The 25,262-nt window shown below is 43.3% G+C and overlaps 1 protein-coding gene across 1 annotated transcript; it reads left to right on the top strand.

Moving 5' to 3' along the window:
• The first annotated feature begins 12,477 nt into the window (after positions 1 to 12,477).
• MIS18A (MIS18 kinetochore protein A) lies at positions 12,478 to 24,596 on the top strand. The gene is made up of 5 exons (XM_047099592.1): positions 12,478 to 12,820; positions 15,553 to 15,619; positions 20,312 to 20,434; positions 23,376 to 23,472; positions 24,244 to 24,596. The coding sequence occupies exons 1-5, from the start codon at positions 12,478 to 12,480 to the stop codon at positions 24,322 to 24,324; spliced, it is 711 nt and encodes a 236-aa protein (XP_046955548.1). The 3' UTR covers positions 24,325 to 24,596.
• Positions 24,597 to 25,262: the final 666 nt, after the last annotated feature.

The following is a 25,262-nucleotide window of genomic DNA, read 5'->3' as shown; positions in this document are numbered from 1 at the left end:
GAGTCAGGTGGGAGTGGTTGCCCTTCTCTCTGCCAGTCCCCAAAGCCTGCTACCTCCTGGTTCCTTCAAGTGTAGTTCCCCAGGGCCCCAAACGACCTCCGGACGTGCCGGGCCCCAGTGTCCCTCTCTGCTCTCCACTCCAATCACATGTATTTGTCATCGCCACCACCCTTTAAAAAATTGTTTTAAATTGAGGTATAACTTACAGTAAATTGAATGCATAAATCTTACAGACAGACCCTGACGAATATCACATACACCACCCCCCCCACACACACACATACACTAACACTCACACACGACCATCACTCACATCAAGATATAGAGCATTCCTGGGGCGCCTGGGTGGCTCAGTCAGTGAAATGTCCAACTCTCGATTTCGGCTCAGGTCATGATCTCACATTCATGAGTTCAAGCCCCGTGCTGGGCCCTGTGCTGACAGTGCAGAGCCTCCTTGGGATTCTCTCCCTCTCTCTCTGCCCCTCCCCTGCTTGTGCTCTCCTTCTCTCTCTCTCTCTCAAAATAAATAAATAAACATTAAAAACCCTCCACTACCCCCCGCCCAGACCAAGGAAACCACTGTACTGACTTCGATGGTCACAGATAGTTTTGCCCAATTTCGAACCTCAACTAAATCTAATCATACAATAATACAGTATGTCTCATTTTGTGTCTGGTTCTTTTTATTCAACAAATGGTTGCCTGTGCGGTCATTTGTTATTTCTTTTCCATATGGTATTCCATTGTATGAATATTCCATAATTTATGTCTCCATTTTTCTATTGATGAACATTTACATTGCTTCCTGGTTTTGGCTATTATGAATAAAAATGGACTGAGAACATTTTTTTCCCATGTATTTGGTGGACATAAGCACTAATTTGTCTTGAGTGTATATCAGAAATGGAATTGATAGCTTTACTAGGTACAGCTAATAGTCTTCAAAAGCCTCAGTACCGGGGCACCTGGAGGGCTCAGTCGGTTGAGCATCCGACTTCAGCTCAGGTCACGATCTCACCCTTGGTGAGTTTGAGCCCCGCGTCGGGCTCTGTGCTAACAGCTCGGAGCCTGAAGCCTGCTTCGAATTCTGTGTCTCCCTCTCTCTCTGCCCTTCTCCTGCTCACACTCTGTATGTCTCTCTCTGAAAAATAAACACTAAAAAAAAAAAAAAAAGCATCAGTACCAATTTACATCCCCACAGTAATAAATATATGTCATCTTGCAAGAAGAGCTACAATTCTTTTCCTTGTATACACTGAGACTTTGTATCTCCTCCCATCAAAAACACAAAGCATATTTCTCCATCCTTCAAATGTGGGCTGACCTTGTGACTTGTTTTGGCTTTGACTAATACAACTATTAAGAAATTGTATGAGACGCTCCAGGCCAGGGCCTTCGGAAGCCTTCCGCGTGTCCACTTTCCCAGGCCCCTGCCCAGTTACTGTGTGAATAAACTCAAGTTAACATGCTGGATGATCAGAGACACGTCGCCCAGTCAAGAGCCAATTGACCCTTCGGAGCAGAGCACCCTCTCTGACCAGCAGCTAACTGCGGACCCGTGACGGAGCACAGCAAAAACCCAATGACCACCTTGCTGAGCTAATCTTCAGAACTGTGAGATTTTGAGCTAATTGAGTTGTTGTTTCTTTAAGCCACTCATTTTGGAGTGATTTGTTACACAGAAAAACGTAACTGATAAAACACGAGAGTTTCCGTGTTCCACCTCATCACCAACATTAGTATTGTCAATCCTTTTCATGCTTAGCTATTTTAGTAAGGTCTACCACATTTTAAAATTCACTTCTGGACGCATCCTAGCTTCCCTAGCTATCTTTTAAAGTTTTTGAAGACAGAGCCCATGCTTTATTCAGTAGCTGTGATATCAGTATTTGTTGATAGTCTCAATCATACTAAAAGCTTTCCAATGAGATAAACAAAAACTTATTCCTACTAACCAGAAACCTTAAGGCTGCAAAGAATGATGCAGTCGTCAACTAATCCAGGTCCTTGGCATGCAACATTATGAAATTAAAGCCCAGTCAAATGGTTCTCAATAATTGTGGCATGGAATGCATCACACTGGCCCACAGATAGCAGTTACAGAATCTGGAAAGGACATGTCATCCACAATGTTCACTATACCATAAAAAAACCACTGGAATTACAAAGACACGGGAAAGCCGTGACTTCCGGTCTGGAGAAGAGGAAGTCAATTGAAACCAGCTCCAAGGTCATCTAGATACTGGAATTAGCAGACAAGGACCTTAAAGCAGCTGTTATAAATATGTCCGCCAAAGACCTAAATAGAAAATATGACCCAAATTAATGAACAAATGGGGGAATCTGAGCAAAGAAAGGGAACCTAACCACAAGGACAAGAAAACAAATGGAAAATCCAGACCTGAAAAGTATAGATTCTATATAATGAAAAATTTACGGTGATGAAGACGGCAGCAGTCGGTATGGTGGGGGAACAGAGGAACAGTAATTAGAACTTCTCCAACCCAAGAAACCAAGGGAAAGATTTAGAAAATGGGTGCTCTTGTGATACATGAGATAGTAGAAAGTTGCCTTATATATATGTAAATGGTATCCCAAAGGGCAGGAAAGAGAAAACAGGGCAGAAAAAAAATTTGAAGAAAAAATGGCTGGAAATTCCCTAAATTGGTTTAAAAACAAATTTGGGGACTTAAGATGCTTGACAAACCCCAAAGGGAATAAATAGAAAGAAAATCACACCTAAGCATAGCATACCATGCAGGGATAAGATTTAACTCGAAGAAAGCCTAACAGTAAAAACATCTTGTGTTCCTAATGAGAGAGTATAACATATATGAAACAAAAATGCATAGAACTAAATGGAGTAAGGAAAATCTACAAAGTTGGGTTTTAAACATCACAGTGTCAATCTTTGGTAGAATAACTAGACAAAAATCCCCAAATTCATATAGAACATAAACAGCTCTGTTGCTGGGGGTTGAATTGTGTAACCTCTCAATTATATGTTGCGGCCCTAACCCCTAATACCTCAGAATGTGACTATATTTGGGGATAGGGTCTTTAAAGAGGAAATTAAAATGAGGCTGTTGGGGGGGCCTAATCCAATACACTGGTGTCCTTATAAAAAGAGGAGATTACTGAGGCCCCTGGGTGGCTCAGTTGGTTAAGAGTCCAACTTGGGCTCAGGTCATGATCTCATGGTTCATGGGTTTGAGCCCCACATCAGGCTCTGTGCTGACAGCTCCAGAACCTGGAGCCTGCTTCGGATTCTGTGTCTCCCTCTCTCTGCCCTTACCCCACGTGCACTCTCTCTCTGTCTCTCGAAAATAAATAATAAAAAATGTTAAATTTTTAAAAAATGTTTAACATCATTAGTCATCAGGGAAATGCAAATAAAATCAGGAGATCCCTCTCTACATAACAGAATGGGTAAAATGAAAAAATACCGACAGCGCTAAATGTTGGTGAATATACAGAGCAACTGGAAATCTCAAACACTGCTCATGGAAATGCAAAATGGTACAACCACTCTGAAGGAAAGAAGTCAGGCACATACAGCCTCGTATAGTATGATTCCATATATGTGTGATTCTGCAAAGGGCAAAACTGCAGAAACCATTTGTTTAATTGGTTGTGTCTGGGGGTGGCAGTCGTGGAGAGACCAGAGGGAACTTTCTGGGTGCGATGGCAGTTTTCTTTTTCAACACAGATGTGAGTTAAGTATATGCATTTTTCAAAACTCACCGAATTGTACATTAAGAGTTGTGTTCTTTGCTGTATGTAAATTTACCTGATCTGTAAACAAAGTAAATGCTGTTTTAAAAAGGGCCAATTCCAAAACAAAAGCAAAACAAGTCAAGTCAATTGCCTCTGTCTACAGAATGGTATCTGTTAGTGTTGGGAATGTACACTTCGGTTTGAAGGAGTTCTTCATGAGTGCAGTTTGTCAGCAAGGTATGGCGGGCGGGGTTCTGCTTGACCGTGTCCCAAGCGCGCCGTGGGGCCTGCCTGCTGGGTGATCCGGAGCCTGGTTTCGTTCCTGGGTCCACCTCCTGGGAAGTGAGGCTGGGACATGGCTTGCGGAAGCTTATAGACTTTCCCAAATGTCGTCAAATTTGTAGAAGTAAATCTATGGATCAAAGTTAGGAGGTTGGTTGGGGTTTAGGGGAGGGCTTTCTATCTTCATGTAGCCTTTTTTAAATAAAGGAATTGTAGATAACTTTACCCTTTTCTTTCTTTCCTTCTGTGTTATTTCCTTCTGTCAGAGTTCTCTAGAGAAACAGAGCCAATAGGAGGATCTATCTATGTATCTATCTATCTATCTATCTATCTATCATCTATCATCTATTTCCTAAAGATACCTGTCTGTCTATCTATCTATCTATCTATCTATCTATCTATCATTTCCTAAGGAGATCTACCTATCCATCCATCCATCCATCCATCCATCTACCTATCATCTATCTATCTATCTATCTATCTATCTATCCATCTCTCCGAATAGCTGCCTATGACTTCCCCTTTGCCTTCCAGTATCCTGTTAGAACCTAACTAACTGCCTCTAGCCCTTGCTTCCTTCCTCTTTCTCCTTTCCTCTTCCTTTCCCTCCTTGCATCATACATCTTCAAGTTGATCATAATTGAATTCCATTCGTTTGGAATTTTCACTTCTACCTGACAAAATACTGATTATTAAAAGGAGTTTCTTGGTCTGGTACTAGTCGTGACTTTAAAATACCCATGAAAGTGATACGGTTTGAAGTGTTGGGGTTCAGAGCCGAAGGCCAAGAAAGAATTCCTGAAACGTTTTGGTGCAAAAAGGTGGTTTTATTAAAACACGGGGACTGGACGGGTGGGCAGAAGGAGCTGCACTCGGGTTGTGAGGAGTGACTGACGATACAAGGTTTTCTGTCCAGGGAAGGGGAAGGCGATCTTAGGACTCCGGGAAATTGAGTCTGTAGGTTTCTGGAGATAGCCCTTTTCCTTGTAAATCATTAAGACAGCTGCAAACTGATGGAGACCCCTGTTCTGCATGACCGCGATCTCTATCAGTTAACCATTTGTTTTTTCCATGGGAAAACCAGAAAGTGCCTGGGTGGCTCATTTGGTTAAGCTGTGCTGACAGTGGGAGCCTACTTGGGATTCTCACTCTCTCCTTCTGTCTGCCCAGACTCTCTCTCTCTCATTCTCTCATTCTCTCTCATTCTCTCACATTCTCTCTCCCCACGCTCTCTCATTCTCTCTCACAAAATAAATAAACATAAAAAAACTTTTCCCCCCTTTGACATGTGTAAGAACTAATACTCCCATCAAGGTCAACTCTCCGAGATAATAGCAACATAGTTATATCAGCAACTACCTCAAAGACCTTGTCTGTTGGCATTGTTTTTCTTCTCATTTTAATTTATAACCCAAAGCTTGGAGGTGAAGTTGTTTCTCCAACGGTGTTTTCTTTTGCAAATGTTTATTTATTTTGAAAAAGAGAGAGAAAGAGTGTGGGCAAGTGGGAGAGTAGCAGAGGGAGAGAGAGAATCCCAAAGAGGCTCCACACTCAGGGAGGAGCTGGGCTTGGGGCTCGATCCCATGACCCTGGTATCATGACTTGAGCCAAAATCAAGTGTCTGATGCTCAACGAACTGAGCCACCCAGGTGCCCCAACAGTGTTTTCTTTTGTAGGAAACGTGCACACTTGTTAGCTGTCACTGTGACTAGAGATTGAGCGAAGGGGAGAAGGTAAGAGGAAGAAACGTTAAGAAGGGAGAACAGACATTTATTGATCGATGACCTGAGCACTTTGTGTGATTCTCACAACTTTCCACCTCAGCTGCTGGGAGCCCCATTTCCCAGGCAGAAAGCTGGGGTGCAGACAGGTGGGACAGCCTTCCTGCCCTGCCCAGTACCTGTGGGACTTGCAAACTGGGGTGTATTCATGCCCTACAGCTGGCACAACCAATTACCACATGCTTGGTGGCTTCAAATGACACAAATTTATTATCTTATGGTCCTGGGAGTCAGAAAATGAGTCTTGGGGTGCTACAAATCAAGGTGTTGCTAGGGCTGGTTCCTTCCGGTGACCCTGGAGGGGGAGTGGGGGAGAATTTGTTTTCTTGGTTTTTCCAGCTTCTGGAGGCTGCCCTCATTCCTTGGCTTGTGGCCCCTCCTGTGTCACATCGTCTTTTACCACTTGATTCTTTTGTCACATCACCGTCTTCGGTGGCCAAACATCTCTCTTCCTCTTTCTTATAAAGATATTTAGGATTACATTGGGCCCACGCAGATAGTCCAGGATAATCTCCCCATCTCAAAATCCTTAATTTAGTCACATCTGCAAAATCCCTTTTGCCATATGAAGTCACATTCACAGGGTTCTGGGGTTAGAACATGGATATCTTGGGGGGCTATTCTTCAACCTAACACGTGAGCAAACAATGCTATGTTGTGGGTACACAAACCCTTAAAATAAGCACAGCACTTTTCTCTAGAGTGTCCATTTTCCTCAAAGATTTTTAGTAAAGAGTTACATGTAAGCATAGGAATTGAACAGAGTGATTTTCGGTAAAGAGTTACATTTTAATATGAGGCAAACATGGGGATATAACAGAGTAAATACAAACTTTACATGACTTAAAAAATTTATTTTTGTCATAGGCAATTTCAAACATTTCCAAAAACAGCAAAAACAGAGTAATAAAACTCCATGTAACCATCACTCAGCTTCAACAACGATCAAGATGTGGCTAATTTTTTAATTTTTTTTTTTTTCAACGTTTATTTATTTTTGGGACAGAGAGAGACAGAGCATGAACGGGGGAGGGGCAGAGAGAGAGGCAGACACAGAATCGGAAACAGGCTCCAGGCTCCGAGCCATCAGCCCAGAGCCCGACGCGGGGCTCGAACTCACGGACCGCGAGATCGTGACCTGGCTGAAGTCGGACGCTTAACCGACTGCGCCACCCAGGCGCCCCAAGATGTGGCTAATTGAGGGAAGGTCGTGGTCTGGGATGGGACGTGCGTGGAGTGAGACCTTCAGGATGGAAAGCCCACCAGAGCAGCATTGTAGGAGTGAGGGAGGGGGTGGTGTAGTTTTCCCAAGAAGAGGGGAAGCGTGCTGGGCATATAACAGCCCAGATGTCCACTTATCTCTGCCGCTAATTAGATCCAGGACTCCCAAACCACACTGGGCCTCAGCCTTTCTATTTGTGGAGTGAGACATGGAGATGAGGCGCTTCTCTGATTCGCCCCCAGCTCAAATATATTATGAATTTACTGAAAATCAGATGCTTTTCTCCTTATTCTTTTTTAACTTGCGTGAGAATTAAATATATCTGCTAAAGACCGGAAAAGCGTGATTCCACACATTAAATAGGAGAGGGAAACAGAACTATTTAAAGAACATCCTGCATCAGGATTGTGAAGAAGGTGAAGCATATTCCTGTAGTTATTGTTTCGCCCCTGCAGCACAGATAGAAATAGCTAACCAAACTTTTCCCACAGCACATTTTATCCCCCTGAGGAGGGCTCTGATTGTGCCAGGAGGTCCCTGGGGACTGAGTGCCCAGCATGGCATTCTCTTGGTTGCCAGCTGGTCAGGGCAGGCAGCTGTGGATGCCATTTGGCTCCCAGTGTCTCTACCAGTAAGAGTTGGACCAAGAGGTCCTCAAATTCAACTGCAGCTAGCTCTCTACTTACTAGTGGGACCAGCTGATGGACCCTGGGACCTGCAAACACTCCTCACTGTCATTCTTGTGTAAGGGTCAGGAAGTGTAGCAGTTACAATCTAGGTCATGATGGTAACCAGCAGCCATTAATTTCTGATTTCCCTCGATTGCCGGTGCGCTTTTAAAAAGGCACAAATTCTTCCAGCAAAATTGTCAAGGTCTCATTTGTTTCTTCTCCCCCCCCCCCCTTTTTTTCCTGTTCCTTCTCTCTCCTAGTTATATTTTCTTGCTTTGTCTCTCTCTCTTTCTACTAGTGCTTGCCACAGATATTCATTAGACTGGAATTTGTTTGTTAAACACGCCATGGCTTTTAAAATTTTTTTTAACGTATATTTATTTTTGAGACAGAGAGGGACAGAGCATGAGCAGGGGAGGGGCAGAGAGAGAGGGAGACACAGCATCCGAAGCAGGCTCCAGGCTCTGAGCTGTCAGCACAGAGCCCGACACGAGGCTCGGACTCACAAACTGTGAGATCATGACCTGAGCTGAAGCCGGGCACTCAGCCGACTGAGCCACCCAGGCGCCCCTTACGTGCATGGTTTTTGAACCCAGCCAGAAATGATAGTTGAATCAGGTAGTCTGAGTAATGGTATGTTGAGCAAGAAGGATGGAAGGATAGAATCAAAATGAAATCTTGCTTTGAATTGTGCTTCCTACTATGTTCTTAGAGCTTACTTGGTAAGGGGAGCCTGTTCTTTGCCCCTGGACGAGGACAAGGGCAGCCTGTGTGCGGGGTTCCCTCCGTTGGCCACTCCAGACCCACTCACCAAGCAGACTTGTATGGGCCACATCAATATGCTGTGTGCCCTCTGGATTCTGGTTGCACTTGGGCAATGGTGAGCTCCAGCAGGAAACTGGAGGAAGGGAAGAGAACAAGGTCAGGAATTTAATCTCCTGCCTCTCTCCAGGTCAACTCATCTGGCTGCGTCCCTTGATGGAAGGGTGATCCTCCCTCCGTGGTCTGCTTTTCACAGCTCTCTTTCCCTTGGGAAGATGCCCTCCCTGCATCCCTGTGGGTCAAGGCTATGGATACGGGTTCCTGGGCCCTTGAGGATCTCTGCTACGTGCTGTCTCTACCTTTCTCATTTGACACTTTGTAAAGTAACCCTCCCATATTATTGCAGTTTGAGTGTAACTCTCTTAGGGAGTAAATAATTATGCAGCTACTTCAGTTATAAACAGAATCTGTGACAGAAAATGGTAGTATCCAGTCCAAGATATTAATCTACACTGTAGTCTTTGCTCGAGGGTAAGAGTTATTATCTTCCTCCCCGAGGTGGGATTTGTTGGTGGACACCTGCCCCTAGTGTGGCTGGTTCTGCGTTCTTTCTCACCTTACCTGCTCCCTGCTATTTCCATTCCCAGGCTGAAATGGGGGACAGAGGGGGCAAAACAGTTTTCACTTGAATGGGTTCCATCATAACCTGGTTTTGCACCCTCTGGCCCGGCATGGTTAGAAGCAACTCCCCCCTAGTCCCCCAGAAACCCCCTGCACTCCCACCTGCAGCTGCCCACCCACGACCCAGGAAGGTCTCCCCTCGGGCTGGACCTCCAGGGGCCCTTTCACGCTGGGATGCTCACTGCTGGAGAGTCTTCAACCTTACGGGTTATCTTGGGCAGAATTTAAGACTCTAGGTGGCCTTCCCACCAGCAAAGTCCATATCTGCTTGACAACCTGTCTGGCTCATCTCTGTTGTGCCACCAAAACAGCTCGACAGCCCGGCTCTCCCCCCCCCGCCACCAGATCCCCAAACACCTGGGAGCCCGCGGGCCCTGCAAATGGTTCCTCAGTGTCTCCTCTCAGCCAGATGGAGGCAACGGGGGCAGATACCCTCCACCTTCTCTAGTGGGGAGAAGTGGAGCTCACAGCCCAGCCCGTCTCCAAAGAAATCCTTCTTATGACGTCATCTTGGTCACTATTTTCTCTAGTCCTTAATCTCGATGAAATGTGGGAAGAGGCGTAAGGGCAGGAGGGAATTAATTTTCCAACATCCACTCTGAAGGATCCTTCCAGGGAGAGAGGCAATTTCTTCTCTCACACCTCTTGGGACGTCATTTTTACTGCATCTTGGAGTCTCAGTCAAAGTCTTCATCTTGACGTACTGTGTCAGACTGTGACGTACGTTTTGAATTGCTGGATAGAACAAAACAGTTCCAACTGGCTCCTACAATAAGGAGAATTTGTTGGTTCGTGTAACGGAAAGAGTTCGGAGGTTGGGGGCTCAGTTTCTCGTTGATTCTCTCAGTTCCCCCCTTCTCTGTGTTTTCAAGACGACTGCCTGAAGCACTCTGGGTATGAGCTTCTTTGTCCACATCCAGGCAACAAGGAGGACATCCCTTCCCTTAACCACTGAACAAGAGTCTTGAGGTTTACTCTGGTCAAAACTTGACAGCTCAGGTTCAGTTGTTAACCTGAGCCAATCCTTATCACCGGGGGCGCCTAATGTGCTGACTGGCTTAAGCCTTGGGTGGGAGCCATCACTGCACCAAGACCGGAAGAGAGGTGGCTTACCCTCATTGGGTTAAACCTCTGGGGATCCATTCCTGGAACTGGGGGTGACAGTAGGGGACGTGAAACTTGGACTCAACACCTTATGCAAATCTCCTGGCTGTGTAAGTAAGAGGAAGGTTTGGAATGGTTGTTCAGGAAGCCTCTGCCCCCCCCCAGTCCAAGGTCATCTTACTCGAGCCTCTGATTTTGTCCCCATGTAAGATATGGTTTTGTGGGAATCTAAATATTGTGTACTCATAATACAGACATACTTGTGACTACGAGAGGGGTTCATTTTGCATTGGGGCTGACTTCTCCATTAGGCACAGGGCCCAAGGCCCATGATATTTGTACCGCCCCATAGAAATGTTTTACTTTCTTTTAAAATCAGAAGAAAAAAAGGAACTTTTAGGTTAAAGAAAATGTTTTAATATACAATATTTATATATTCACCTTAGTAGCAATACAGCTGTAAAATGTAATTTGTATTATTATTATTATTATTATTAGGGGATTGGGCCTAAAAGTGCACTGGTGAGAATCTGCTCAGGCAGCCACGCTGTGCATTCCTTCTTTACTGGGCTCTCCCATCATAGAATTTAAGTGTTGCCAATAAGAACCCAAAGCCTGAAGCAAGGGGATCATTCCTTTGAATTCCAAGGTTACTACCCATTTGCTTAAAGAACAGATGTGGGTTGTATCACTGTTGTACCAGATATATTATTGTGCTTGAAAACAGCAGTCCAGGGAGGTCAGGCTTGCACACACACACACACACACACACACACACACACACAGAGAAAAAGAAAAGAAAAGAAAAAGAAAAAAAAAATAGAAGGAGGGAGGGCAATTTTCCTCCCATTGGAGGCTAATTAACATGGCCATGGTACACTAGGGTTAAAGCATTTTCAAGCCTATCATATCACTTGATCCCCCTGTTAACAATCCCCAGGGGGTACTGACCCATTTAACCCATGAAGAATCAGACTCGGAAGGAAAATTGCCTTTCCATAGTTTGCTACATGGTTACTGTTTAATGGAGGGTTAGGTCAGCCTGCCATTTCTGACTCCAAAGCTTTTGCTTTTGCTCCTGCCCAGAGGCAACCACATTGGAAGTAAAATTTATGTAAACAGTTTAGCAGACCAAGTGAAGTGGGCAGTGTCTTAGGGTATAGGAGAGTCCCAGGAGCTGATCTAGTCTTTGGTGGGAACCGTTTCTCCTACATGCTGCAAAGTTGTCCATGATGCAGCTGTCCCTTCGCCACCAACCTTTCCTGCCCTGACGTGGTCCTTTCAAGTCTGGCTTTTGGCGGATAGCTGAGGAAGTCTGTCCTTACCATCCATAAGGGATGCCCCCTCCATGCAAGGGGCTAATGGCTGGCTCCCGGAACCGGTCAACAATCACTTCCAAACTTTCCATTAACACTGCTGCTGTTCACACTCGCTTCTCCAGCTTTTTCCTTGCGTTGCTAGCCTGAGTGATCCAGAGCCCTTTCCAGGGTCTCATTCCAGCAAAAACAATGCACAAAAGAAACCTGAGAAGGTGGCTTCCCAATAACTCCTCTTTCTCCACTTCGAGGAAACGAGACAGACTAGAGCAGTGGCAATCAAAAGTGGAGCTGGCAATACTGACGGCACTGTCATCGCCTAGGAGCTTGTTACAAAGGCAAATTCTTGGGCCCAACGGACCTTCTGAACTAGATCCTGAACTAGATCCGAGAAGACAGGGCCTGGAAAGTTGTGTTTTAGTCAGCTCCCAGGTAACTCTTAGGCACGCTAAAATTTAAAAGGCTGTAGCACGGAGGGTGGGGGAATGAGGCCGTACAAAGCAAGAGTGTGTCCCAACTCTCTCTCTCTGGGTGGAGTGTGTGGGGAGGCGTATTCACTTTAGTAACCACTGTGAAAGTCTCAGTGAAGGGTTGGTAATTTAGTTTGGGACCTGTAAATTTCTCAAAGACACCGCCCCTCCTATGTAAGGGGCTCAACACCCTTACCCAAGTAGACCAGCCGCCAGATCTCTAGCAGCCTCAATTTCCTAAAAGCTGGAAAAGCAGCCTCAACTTCCTCAAGCTGTTCTGCAGCAAAGAACAGCCGCCTTGGAGCAGTCCGACAAGGAGCAGGCGCACCAGCAGGTTGCCAGCCGTTTCTTCTCCCTTAGGCTCCGCCCCTCAGCCACGGCCCCCTTCCGGTCTCCGCGGCCTGGCCCCGCCCCGCGCAGGCGCTTGGGCGCTCTTCCCGTGGCGCTCCGCGGCGCGGGCGATTTGGAAGAATGGCGGGCAGTTGGTCGCCGGGTTGCAAAGGTTGCTCTTCTACTAGCTGTACGTGTGGCGGCGACAAGGGCAAGTGGGGCGACTCCTCCCTGTTAGGCAGGCGGCTCTCGGAGGACTCGGACCGTCACCAGCTGCTGCAGAAGTGGGCCAGCATTTGGACCTCCTTGAGCGGGGACCCGTCGGTGGCCTGTGCAGAGAGGACGCGGCGCGAGGAGGCTGTGGAGCCGGCCGAGGAGGAGGACAGGCCGCTGGTGTTTCTGTGCTCCGGCTGCCGGCGACCGCTGGGCGACTCCTTGAGCTGGGTGACGAGCCAGGAGGACACCAACTGCATCTTGCTGCGCTGTCAGTTGCCGCGCCGGGGTGGGGGGGGGGCAGTGGGTTGGGCAGTGGGGTGGCGGGGGGAAGCTTGGGGCCACCTTCTTTCCTAGCGTGCCGCACCTGGACGGCCCGGGAGGAGAAGGAGAGAGGGGTGTTTTGGGGCTGTCTAGGGTTTTTAAAAGCAGAAAAATCTGGGAAGGTGAGCTGTCCCAGGAAAAGGGGAGAAGGAGGGTCACCCCTGCGTCTTGGGCTCATGAGACCGGTCCTTTTCTGGGGTCCCCCAGCCCAGAAGAGCAGCGATTGAACCAGCATCTTGTGGTTTTACATTGCTCAGTAAAAAAATGACCAACTAAATTTGGATAATACATACACGCGGTAGTTAGGAGGATTAAATGAGTTAATGTGTATCATGAGCTCAAAATGGCTAGTAAGGGCCACTTGAAGTGATTTTTGTAACGGAGATACCGTTAATCCTCCCAATCTGTCATTGTTGATCTTGGATTGCTTCCAGAGTTGCCTCCGTTAGAACAGCATGTACTTGGGTTGAGATTTTTGATACAGTAGGAGAATCTTTTTTTTTTTTTTAAGTAGGCAAGACATAATATGTATGGTGTTAAATCTTTCATTTTGCTTGTAGTTTCTGTTTTTACAGAAAGTAGAACTATCTTTTTCCACATGCTTTTTTGTTCTGTTTTATGTATAAAACCCCTTCTGTTACTTACTTTTTCTATAACAGTTTTTAAATTTTAAAAACTGTCAGCTTTAGACAGTTCAATTTACCCCACCCCCCACCCTGTGCCTTTCCCCATTGCTGCCATGAAAGATAAAGAAATGAACTCTTGGATTAATTTCCATTTCCTTCCGCCTCAGTTTGAGTGAGTTATTTTTACTTTGTCAAGGTTTATAACATCTATGTTCTGTTCTGTAGCCATAGCCTGGTCATTGAAGCTTAATGTAATGTTTGTATGAATTTGTTTCTCAACTCCAGGACTCTTATTAATAAAAGAAAGCTTAATAGCTTTCTCATTTCTGAGTTGTTTATTTCATTAATCATCATCAGTAGTCCCTTCCCACCCCCACACCAATCCCCAAGAAAACTTCAAATTTGAGTGATTGAAAATGCCTTTCTGTTCTCTTTCACATGAACGTCCTCTTGACTGCATGTACAATTCTGGGATCATGCTCTTTGCTTTTTCTAGGCAGGGACCAGCTAGTGCAAAGGCCCTGAGGCTGGTGTGACAGAAGAGCAGAATGAAGAAGGCGGCAATAAAAGAGAGGAAGGAAGGGGTCAGAAAATTCAGGGCCTTCGAGGCTGTTCTTCAGAATTGGAATCTATTCTAGTGAGTGAATAGAATAGAATTCTATTCTAGTGAATATTAGAATATTCTAATCTATTCAGCAAGGGAGTGATATGGCCCAGATTTTTCTTTGGAGGAAGCTCTGAAGGGAAGGTTAGGTGTGGAAGTGGGAGCTCAGTAGGAGCTAGTGCAATAGTCTAGGCAAGAGGACGTAGTGATGGTTTGGGAGCAAGAGTGAGTTTCGTGAGGTGGAATTGCCAGGACTGATCGGTGGAGTGGATATGGGGGTTACGGAGGATGAGATGAATCAAGGGTGACACCTTGCGTTCTGATATGAGCAACTTGGTGGATGGAGATGGAATTTACCCAGTTCACGTAGACCGTAGGAGGTGAAACCTATTGCTTTGGACATTTTAAGTGTGAGGTCTTTTTCATTTCCCTCTGTCCCCCATCCCTTCCTTAGTGTATCCTGGACCTAGATCCTCTGGGAATGTTTCCTGCTTCTGGGGTCAGCTGTGACACCATCCAAGTCATGGCCTAAATAAAAGATTTTTGTTCAAGTCCCTGAGAGCTCTGCATTTGAAACCTGGGGGTGTATGCATTGCCTTTTAACATCTTTCTTGGTTTTATTTTATTCATTTTTAGACTAATTAAAAAAAATGTTTCTTTATTTTGAGAGAGAGCGCATGCACACGTGCTATCGGGGGCAGAAAGAAAGGGAGAGAGAATCAGTACTGACAGTGCAGAGCCAATGTGGGGTGTGTGTGTGGTGGGGGGTGGGGGTGGGGTGGGGGGGCTTGATCCCACGAACCCCGAAATCATGACCTGAGGTGAAATCAAGAGTTGAACCTTAACTGACTCAACCACCCAGGCTCCCCATCTTTCTTGGGTTTAATCCCAATTTTACTGTACCTTGCAGGTATTCTTGGTAATCTGTGACTGAGGTTCTAGGTGTTCCGTCTTTACTGGTGATTGTATTTTCCCCTCTAGTTTTACTTGTTAATGTCAGTGGTTTTCACGGATGAGAAAGAACTCTCATTCTGCCTCCTTTTTTCCAGGAGATGTACAGAGGTACATTTTGTTTTGAGCCACCCTTGTATGCCTGTGGGACTTTGGGCTCTTATCTTTCCTGGTTCTCTGAGTTCTAAAAGGAAAATTGAATTAGAAGTTCTCTAGGGGCGCCTGGGTGGCTCAGTGGGTTAAGTGTCCGACGTCGGCTCAGGTCATGATCTCACGGTTGGTAAGTTCAAGCCCCACGTTGGGCTCTGTGCTGACAGATAGAGCCTGGAGCCTGCTTTGGATTCTGTGTCTCCCTCTCTTTCTGCCCCTCCCCCATTCACGCTCTGTGTCTCTGTGTCTCTCAAAAATGAATAAATGTTTAAAAAAAAAAAGTTCTCTAAATACCTGCATGTGTCATATAGCAAACCACATTAATAAATTATTGTTACTTTGCTCTAGGTGTTTCCTGTAATGTTTCTGTGGATAAGGAACAGATACTGTCCAAACGTAAAAATGAAAATGGTTGGTGAGTAAGGCTATTATTATCTATTGGAATATGTGTATTTGAGAAAATGTTTATTTTTCAGCTAAAAATCTTTAAAAAGATCTTTACCAGTAAGATTAGTTGGGATAAAAGTTTCTTTCTGGTGGTCAGTATAGAATCAGCCAATTTAATGTATTAACTCTTGAGCATTGGTGATCTTTTTAGATATTGCAATGGAAGAGTTTCTAAATTTCTTTTTTTAATTTTTTTTTTTTTAACGTTTATTCATTACTGAGAGATAGAAACTGAGCATGAACAGGGGAGGGGCAGAGAGAGAGGGAGACACAGAATCCGAAGCAGGCTCCAGGCTGTGAGTCATCAGCACAGAGCCCGACACGGGGCTCGAACTCATGGACCGTGAGATCATGACCTGAGCTGAAGTCGGATGCCCAACCTACTGAGCCACCCAGGCGCCCCAAAAGAGTTTCTAAATTTCTAAAGTCACATTCTGACACTCTCTTTTGGGTGTTTGGGCTTAGTGCTAAAACAAGTTGAAAATTAAAAAAAAAAAAAAGTCTATATCATAAAATCTTAGCCAAAGGATGCCTTAGACCAACGCTACCTATGTTTTCTTAATGTCATGCTACCCATAGAGAATGCTAGTCTCACACTTACACACATGTACATGTGGCCTGTTGAGGTAAACAGACAAGGCTGCGTGAGGCTGCAGGCAGCCAGCACGGGGGCTCCAGCAAGCCCCAGGCCCCGTGCTCCCGCTCCCAGGGCTGAAGGCGTCACTCTCTTGGCATCCCCGTCATCCACTGCTACAAGTGGCATCTTCAGTAAACTGAATGGGAGGCTCTGCCTGTATAATTGTTGCCCAGGGTGTGCTTTACCGATATATATGAAGTAACTGTAGGCGGTACACAAACAGCTCAACAGAAATTAATAATCATGTATGTTTTTTCACGTGTACTTAAAACTTCTGGTTTTTCCTTTTAAAGTAATGCTAGCTAGAGTGTCCAATTCAAATAAAGTGCATTTCAATTAGGAGATTACTCTTTTTAAGGAGAATTACATTAATGGTAGTACAGGTAGTATGTGTAGGTGGCAGAAATGGTGCTGCTGGCAACGCAGGTGACCTCAGTTTGGAAAAGCCAGACTTAGCTTGTTTTTCAGTTTGTAGATGAAGAAAGGAAGGCCTGGGGAGATAGGCGACAGGACGGTGCAGTGGTTAGAGCTAGCACAGTGCTGTGTCTCCCCTCCCTTCTTGCAAAGTGTTCTTTCTTCTTGCCGAGTTTACTTTTTTTGTTTTTAAGTTTATTCATTTATTTTGAGAGAGAGTGTGCATGCACGCGTGTTCAAGCACGTGTTGGGGAGGGGCCAGGAGAGGGAGAGAATCCCAAGCAGTCTCCACATGCAATGCAGAGCCCAACACGGGCCTGAACCCACGAGCCATGAGATCACGACCTGAGCTGAGATCAAGAGTCGGAGGCTTAACTGACTGAGCCATCCAGATGACCCCAATTTTACTTATTTTGATGCCACTTTCACCATTTTTGCCATATTCATATACCAGCTATCATGTACTTACTATCTTTCATTACATTGACTCAGGATTTTATTTAAATTTATTTAAAAAGGAATCTAATGTATTACTGCCATACATATATCATTTGCCATTGATTAGATGTTTACTACAATGAAAACAGATGTTATTAAACTCTAGCAGGGATGCTGTCACCTCACTTGTTCTGAGCCCAAAGTCTGTTCTCTCACTGTAGAAAGATTTGCACCTATGAGATTCGTGTTCGAGACTTCCTAGCACCAGACTGAGACTTTCTTCTTCTTATAATCGGGATTGATAGAGAACTAAAGGGGAATTGACTCATCCTCTGTCAGCCAGTGTTATTTAGTCCTGTTTACTTGTATCACCTGAACCCATCATTCATGCCACATTACACTGTCCTAAATTTCATTAGGGTCCCATATTCCACACTTGGGGAAATATCGGATCGCTTTAGAATGCTCATATGTTTTTGATAGGCCTGTCCTACTGAATAGCTGCTTGCGTCATTCTGCAGCTGGTCAACAAGAACACTTGTGGGTTTCAGAAATGTGTCGTTAAAGTAGGAGTGTTTCCTGGGTCCATTCTGTCGCTTGTTAAGTTTCTTACATGCTAACTCATTTCTTGTCGAAAATCACCCTGTGATTTCTGGTACTGCTTTCTCAATATTATTGTCCAAATTTAAGGGTAGGTTCTGGCCAAATCCTTGCCAGCTGTGAAAACAGAAAGACGCTACAAAACTGGGGCGCCTGGGTGGCTCCGTCAGTTCAGCGGCCAACTACAGCTCAGGTCATGATCTCGTGGTCTGTGAGTTTGAGCCCTGCATCGGGCTCTGTGCTGACAGCTCAGAACCTGGAGCCTGCTTCGGATTCTGTGTCTCCCTCTCTCTCTGCCCCTTCCTTGCTTGCTCTCTGTCTCTCTCTCTCTCTCAAAAATAATAAACATTAAAAAAAAATTAAAAAAGAAAAAGAAAAACCCTACAATAATTGTAGCTACTATCTCTTCATTGCTTCTCAAGATCACTCTGGAAGTGAATGGGTTTGCATGTATTCTTCAGTGGTGTTTACTTTGATTTTGATAATTTGGGATAAAACAATGTTACCCACTGATCAGTGTGTTTTGTATTTTACCTTTATTTAAGTATCCTTTTTTGGCTGATTACACCTGCATCATATGTTAGTTCACTGTCTTGGTAATTGTGTATGGCAGCCTCGTAAAGATTATGAGGTTCGATATGTAGTGTGGACATTTTCCTCTTCACCGTTGGTAGCATAGGTAGGGTTCCTTCCTGGGCTTTATGGAGAAATATAAAATGAATAGAAATGTAAAATATTAAAATATCCAAAAAACATAAAATATATTTAAAAATATAAAGTAAAAAATATAAAAGCCTATAGAAGCTTAATATATGATCAATGGCATATTATGTAGCTAATTATATTACCAGTGAGAACTTATAATTTACTGGGCAGTGATTCATTTTGTTCTTGGCTCCCTATGGAGCTGCAGTAGTTAAAAAAGTCTCTCCGTATCTATAGGTAAACAATAATGCAGTCTAATAGATTGTTTGAGTCTTGGTTGGCTCCATTTTTTTGATGACAGGAATAGCTAGTTATTAGAAGGCATGATATAATTCTTTTGAAATAATAGCTATCTTTTGTGATGTATATTATCATCACGAAATTTAAATCTTCAGTTATCAATTTGCTATGCGACAGGACTGTAATTTTCGTATAGATATTTATAGCATGGCAAATTTGGGTAGGTCAATTTGATGAGGCATTTGGGTGACTGGATTCTAAGATATTTTTTTAAGTTTACTTATTTTGAGGGAGAGCTAGTGAGCAGGGGAGGGGCAGAGAGAGAGAGAGAGAGAGAGAGAGAGAGAGAGAGAATCTCAAGCAGTCCCTGCACTGACAGCATGGAGCCTGACACGGGGCTTGAATCCATGAACCATGAGATCATGACCTGAGCCAAAATCAAGAGCCGGACGCTTAACTGACTGAGCCACCCAAGCACCCCTGGATTCTAAGATTTAAAGAAGACATGAATCGACATTGGTGGGGCAAATTATATTCAAATATGCAGATCCTGAGTTGGGAAATAACTAGAATGAAGGAGCAATTAATTACGTGGAGAACTTGGATCATTAAGTAGAATATTTGTGAGTTGCCTATGTGGAGCATGTCTGGAGTGAGTAGAAGAGAGTTAGGTCGAAGTCTAATTAAAAAAGAGAAAGCTTCTCTAACAGATGCACGATGAGCACGTGTCCAAGATTTATGTCACTCATTTCCTGAGGGAATCGGAACATGGCAAAGCTGGTTTAGAGAAGGACACTCTCTGGAGAACAAATCTAGTTCGTGTCCCCCAGGACAATAAAGCCTCCGCCTTTGAGGTTATCTTTTGTACTAGCAGAGAACATTTGCCTCTCCAGCAGACTAAAATCATTTGTGGTGTTACAGATTGTTAATCTTACTAATCTGCTTTCTGTAAGTCCTCATCGAACTTCAGAGTCTGGGCCCTGATCCGTAGTAAGTAGTAAGCGCCCAATGTCACCTTTCAAGTAGAGCAAAGTGTGGCCCATGGGTCAGGCACTTCTTTTTGTAAATATATTTTTATTGGAACATAGTGCCTATCTGGTTATGTATTGTCCGTGGCTGCTTCTGTGCTACATTAGTAGGGGCGAGTCATTGCAACAGACACCATGTGGCCTACAAACCTAAAATATTTGTTCCCTGGATCATTACAGAAAAAATGTGTCCACCCCTGTCCCAGAGCGTTAATGATTCTCAGTGGGCTTGGTGGACAATATGAGATTAAAAGAGCCTGTGGAATCCTTTCCTTCTTTTCAAGTTTTAGATCATTCTTCTTAATACCAGATTGAGGCATTTACATTCTAGAAAAACTCCACATCAGTATCCTCTCGTCACTTTTCTGTGTGTCCCCCGTCACTAGGTGTTTAAGTCATTGCGGCCTGGAGGCAACTGTCCACACTTCTAATATATGTTACTACCATTTCTTTCCTTCCTTATTCATATGACTTAGTAAGGTTGAAATAACATATTTTAGCCACTTAGATGTTAAATGTTTCTGGATTTTAACAGTGGGATCTTTGTTATAACGAGTTGTACCCTGTTTGCTGAAGCACCGGCCTTTCGCTGTTGCAGTGTTCTGGAGACATTGTACTGCTCTGGGTGCTCGCTCAACCTCGGTCACATCTACAGATGCACACCCAAAAGCCTAGATTACAAGAGAGACTTGTTTTGCCTCAGGGTTGAAGCCATTGAAAGGTAAGTTTGATAAATAAATGGTTATCTCCCGATTCCTCAGTTTTCTGCAGAAAAATTAGTATAAAAACAGCAGAACGAAATCAACACTATTTGGTTAAAATACATTTTCAAGTAATAATTTCTGACAAAAAGCCAATGATTTTTTTGTTTTGACCTGATATATTTGGCATGGGAAAATCAGACATACTAAATTATAAGGAGAAAGCACTGCGAGAACATTTTTCAGAGTAAAAATATGTTCAGTTTTTCCTGAAAAGGTTTTTAAGCGATATGTGTTGTCCATTTTATTTTCTCCCCCATTTTTTAGCCTAGAATATCATGAAGAGTTAGGAATTTCAAAACTAGTTGGGAAAGAAGTACCTTTGGTGTTCTGGAAAAACAAATACAAAGTCTAACCATTTTCTTGAGTCTAGTGAAGAATCGCCTGCTTTCTCTGAGGATGCAAGGAAGTGCCTTATTCTTCATGATTTCTAAAAAGTAAACATTTGGAAACAAGGCAAATGGGAGGCTGATGACAGACGTCAGTTAAAGAATTTCAGAGATCTTAATGGCCTTCTAATTAGCCTTTTTTTTTTTTTAATGTTTTTATTTATTTTTGAGACAGAGAGAGACAGAGCATGAGCAGGGGAGGGGCAGAGAGAGAGGGAGACACAGAATCTGAAGCAGGCTCCAGGCTCTGAGCTGTCAGCACAGAGCCTGACGTGGGGCTCGAACTCACGGACCGTGAGATCGTGACCTGAGCCGAAGTTGGACGCTTAACCGACTGAGCCACCCAGGCACCCCATAATTAGCCTTTTTTACTAGGAAACACAAAATTAAATAACTCATTTGACTCCTGCGTATTTTCACTTATCCTAGAAAAGATGTAATCCCCAAGACTTTAAAGATGCCTAAAAATCTTATATATCAGAAAAGAAGAAAAATTTAAGAAGAAATTAAAGAGCTTATACTTTCATTACTTGAGGTATTTTGTCACTCGTGCTGAATTCCTCAGCTTTTCTCTTCAAAAGATTTAAAACAGTATTCATCAGAATTGTGATTTCTCATCAAATTATTCTTTGATAACTTTAGTCTGCCACCTTGTTTGAAACTAGACAGGTTCAGACCAGAATTTTAAACTCCGCAAACTTCTTACAGCCCTCACACAAAAGAAGGATGAACAGGTACTGTTCACTGTTGTGTGGATGGAGGCCTGTCTGGAGAGAGAGCAGATCTGTTTTGGTTTTAAGATAGGAATAGAAGACCCAGGCCCAAACAGATGCTCCTTTAATCTCCATGAGAATTTTACAAAGATCTGTGAAAATTAAGTGAGGGAGAGGACAAGTGTGAAAGGACATGAAATCTCAGCTTGGTCGGCTTGGTACAAAACTTTCAAAAGTGGTACATATCTGTATAAAAGGAAACGTGGAAAACTTTGCCACAGGAGATTATAGTATTGAAGTTGTTTTTTCCTCTTAGGGTGGAATTTTAATGCCAAGGAAACTGCTTGGTTTTAGAAGTGTTTATTTACAGTTTTTTTGTTGTTTGTTTTTTTGTTTTTTGTTTTTTTTTTAAGATTTTATTTTTGGGGCGCCTGGGTGGCTCAGTCGGTTGGGTGTCTGACTTTAGCTCAGGTCATGATCTTGTACTCCGTGAGTTTGAGCCCCACATCGGGCCCTGTGCTGACAGCTCAGAGCCTGGAGCCTGCTTCGGATTCTGTGTTTCCCTCTCTCTCTGCCCCTCCCCTGCTCATGGTCTGTCTCTCTCACTCTCAAAAATGAATAAATGTTAAAAAAAAAAAAAAAATTAAAAAAAAAAGATTTTATTTTTATTTTTGGGACAGAGAGAGACAGAGCATGAACGGGGGAGGGGCAGAGAGAGAGAGGGAGACACAGAATCGGAAACAGGCTCCAGGCTCTGAGCCATCAGCCCAGAGCCTGACGCGGGGCTCGAACTCACGGACCCCGAGATCGTGACCTGGCTGAAGTTGGACGCTTAACCGACTGCGCCACCCAGGCGCCCCAAAAAGATTTTATTTTTAACTGATCTCTACACCCAGTGCAGGACTTGAACTCATGACCCTGAGATCGAGAGTCACACACTTCACCTGCTGAGCCAGCCAGGAGCCCCTATTTACAGTTTTGTAAATTACTTAGTGCCACTTCATCTCCCACCTCCTCTCATTTTTTTGCCTTCTGCAATTTTGTCTCCCATGCCATTTTTCAGAAATACAATCGATGAGGTTTCCACGAGAAGATAGTTCTTATTTGACAAAAGAAGTGACATACTGGAGTTACTACATGTGATAAAAGACTTCAAAAGAAATGTAAATTAATCAAGTTTTCTTTGGAGAAATACTGGCACCTTCTTGTTTGCTGTTTAGATCTCTTGGGTTACCAACACTGGGCCCGTTTTCCTTGTTTCCAGGCCAGTTTTTCTCTTCCTGCGTATTGTCTGCACCACAGCATCCCCTAACCTCAGAGAGCCGGGCACAACAACTTGGACGATTACTGTTGAAGTTGCCACATTGGGGTGACCAGAACTGACTCCATAGATTATTTACGACAAGTCCGATTTGAAATTACACGTGTTCCCCGAAGTTATAGAAACCAAAAAAGCAGTGGCTTCCTCAGGATCTTTTCAAATTTTTTAATCATAGAATTTTGAACTATGACTGTTAATGTTTTGGCACCCAGCTAACTAAAGAGCAGTTCGTTCCAGTAATGAAATACTTAGAGTGTTGGAAAATATGTAGGAATATCGGGACAAAGCTGTTACGGAGAAAAATACGATTTTCTGTAATACAACTTCCTACATAGGTTGCTAGTAACAAAAATAGTTATTCTGTGTTTACTTGGTACAAACAGATAGTGTAATATACTTAGAGTTTTAATATTAACTAAAATGAATCTAATATTTGCGTCCTTTTCATATTGTAACCTCGTACTGCACTGTACTTCAGTTATATTTTAGGGTCCTCGGAAAAGCAAATCGTGTCAGAAGATAAAGAACTTTTTAATCTTGAAAGCAGAGTTGAAATAGAAAAGTCTCTAAAGCAGGTAATTTTGTTCTGTACTTCATATATCTTTGTATGAACCACTTCCCTGTTAGTGAACAAGGGCTCCTCCACAAATACTCCTCACAAAGGCATCTGTTTTGATCTTAGTACTTTCATGGTAAGAGAGTGCTTATTTTATTTCAGTTGTTAGTAAAATTGATTTTGGGGGCGAGCCAAACTACAATAAGCTAAAGCTTTATCAAAAAAAAATAAGTCATTTCATGCCTCAATCAAAATAGTGTATAATCTAAAACTAGTAAACTGTATTTCATTTGATTCAATTCTCATGGTATAAACGACCCGATTTTTAAAAGCTCTTTATTTATTTATTATTTGAGAGAGAGAGTGCGAGAGTGAGCATGAGTGGGGAGGGGGGACAGAGGGAGAGAGAGAGAAAATCCCAATGGGACTTGATCGCACGAACCTTGAGATCATGACTTGATCTGAAATCAAGAGTCAGACCTCAACCAACTGAGCCACCCAGGCGCCCCAACAACCTAATTTTTGAACGTTAACATCTTTTCATGGCCAGATAGGCAACATTCTGATGTGTGTATAAGAGAACTCCAGGTTAGAGAACTACTGTTAATATGATGATGTCTTATTTATATAAAATTTAGTTTATGCCTCTAAATAATTTCATTAAACACTGAATATGTGTAATGCATATCATAGTCATACATTTTATTAATGATACATATTTTAATCACTTAATGGTGCGATTTTAATCATGATCATATGTGTATCTTAAAGTATTTTTTCAATTCGATAGATGGAAGATGTTTTGAAAGCATTACAAGCGAAGCTGTGGGAGGTTGAATCAAAGTTGTCCTTTACCAGCTGCAAAAGCTGAAATGTCTTCCACGTGCCCCATTCTGGACTCCCTGCAGGTAGATGCTTTCTTTTGTAGCAATTCTAGTCATTCGATTTCGCTCGGAATGGAAAGAATTCTAAATGGCCGTATGAATACAGCGCACCCTCGTGTATTGATCAGATGAGAAGAATTGTAGCATTACTTTTAGGATACATTCTTTCCCAAAGTCAAAATTTAAAGCCGTTTTATGATACTTGCTGAAATTGGAATTTTGGAGTTTTTATTTTGATAAACTGCTATGATTTTCTGTACTGTTTTCTCCTTTGTATCAAATTCATCATTGTTCATTTCCTTTCTTAAGAAAAACTTATTCACCTTGAATACTTTGGGAAATATTTGATATTGAAGGACAAGAAAATCTTGGTGGTTTTTCCACCCACTGTGTGAGAGAATCTTTGAAGACTAATGCATAAAGCTCTGAAGAAACTGGTCAGTTGAGTTATTTCTCAGAACTATTTGAAAACTTGCACAAGAGCAGACGAGCATATGTTCCAGTGGTAGCAGAGTTCCACTTGATCTGTTTGTTTACTACCATACGCCCCAAAAAATCTGGAATAATATTCACCAAAGAGACTAGTAGTCATCTCTGAGGGTGGGATTCTAGGGGATTCTCAGTTTTCTATAATGTGGGACTTAGAGTAAACATGGGCTATTTTTAAAATCAGAGAGAGAATAAAGATTAAAACAAAGCATTTTAAAGTTGATTTTTACGAAACTGAGTTGTGGTATTTAACTGAAGTCAGAAGTCCTGACGCCATGAGTTGTACATGTTTACCGGACCGGTTGCACTGTGGAAGGCTGCTCAGGAATATAAGGGTAACCCCAGATTTCTCCAGGCCCCTTTCTGTTTTTGGGTGCAGATGAGGCCGCATGACACTAGTACTCAGAACGTAGGAGTAATTCAACTCGGTTTCTGC

This window comes from Lynx rufus, unplaced genomic scaffold, assembly GCF_022079265.1.
Source record: "Lynx rufus isolate CCGP_SWC_20201006 ecotype Redwood Valley unplaced genomic scaffold, mLynRuf1.p SCAF_5, whole genome shotgun sequence".
Taxonomy (NCBI): Eukaryota; Metazoa; Chordata; class Mammalia; order Carnivora; family Felidae; genus Lynx; species Lynx rufus.
The sequence above is the reverse complement of the archived record's forward strand: the minus strand, read 5'-3'. Positions and strand labels throughout refer to the sequence as shown.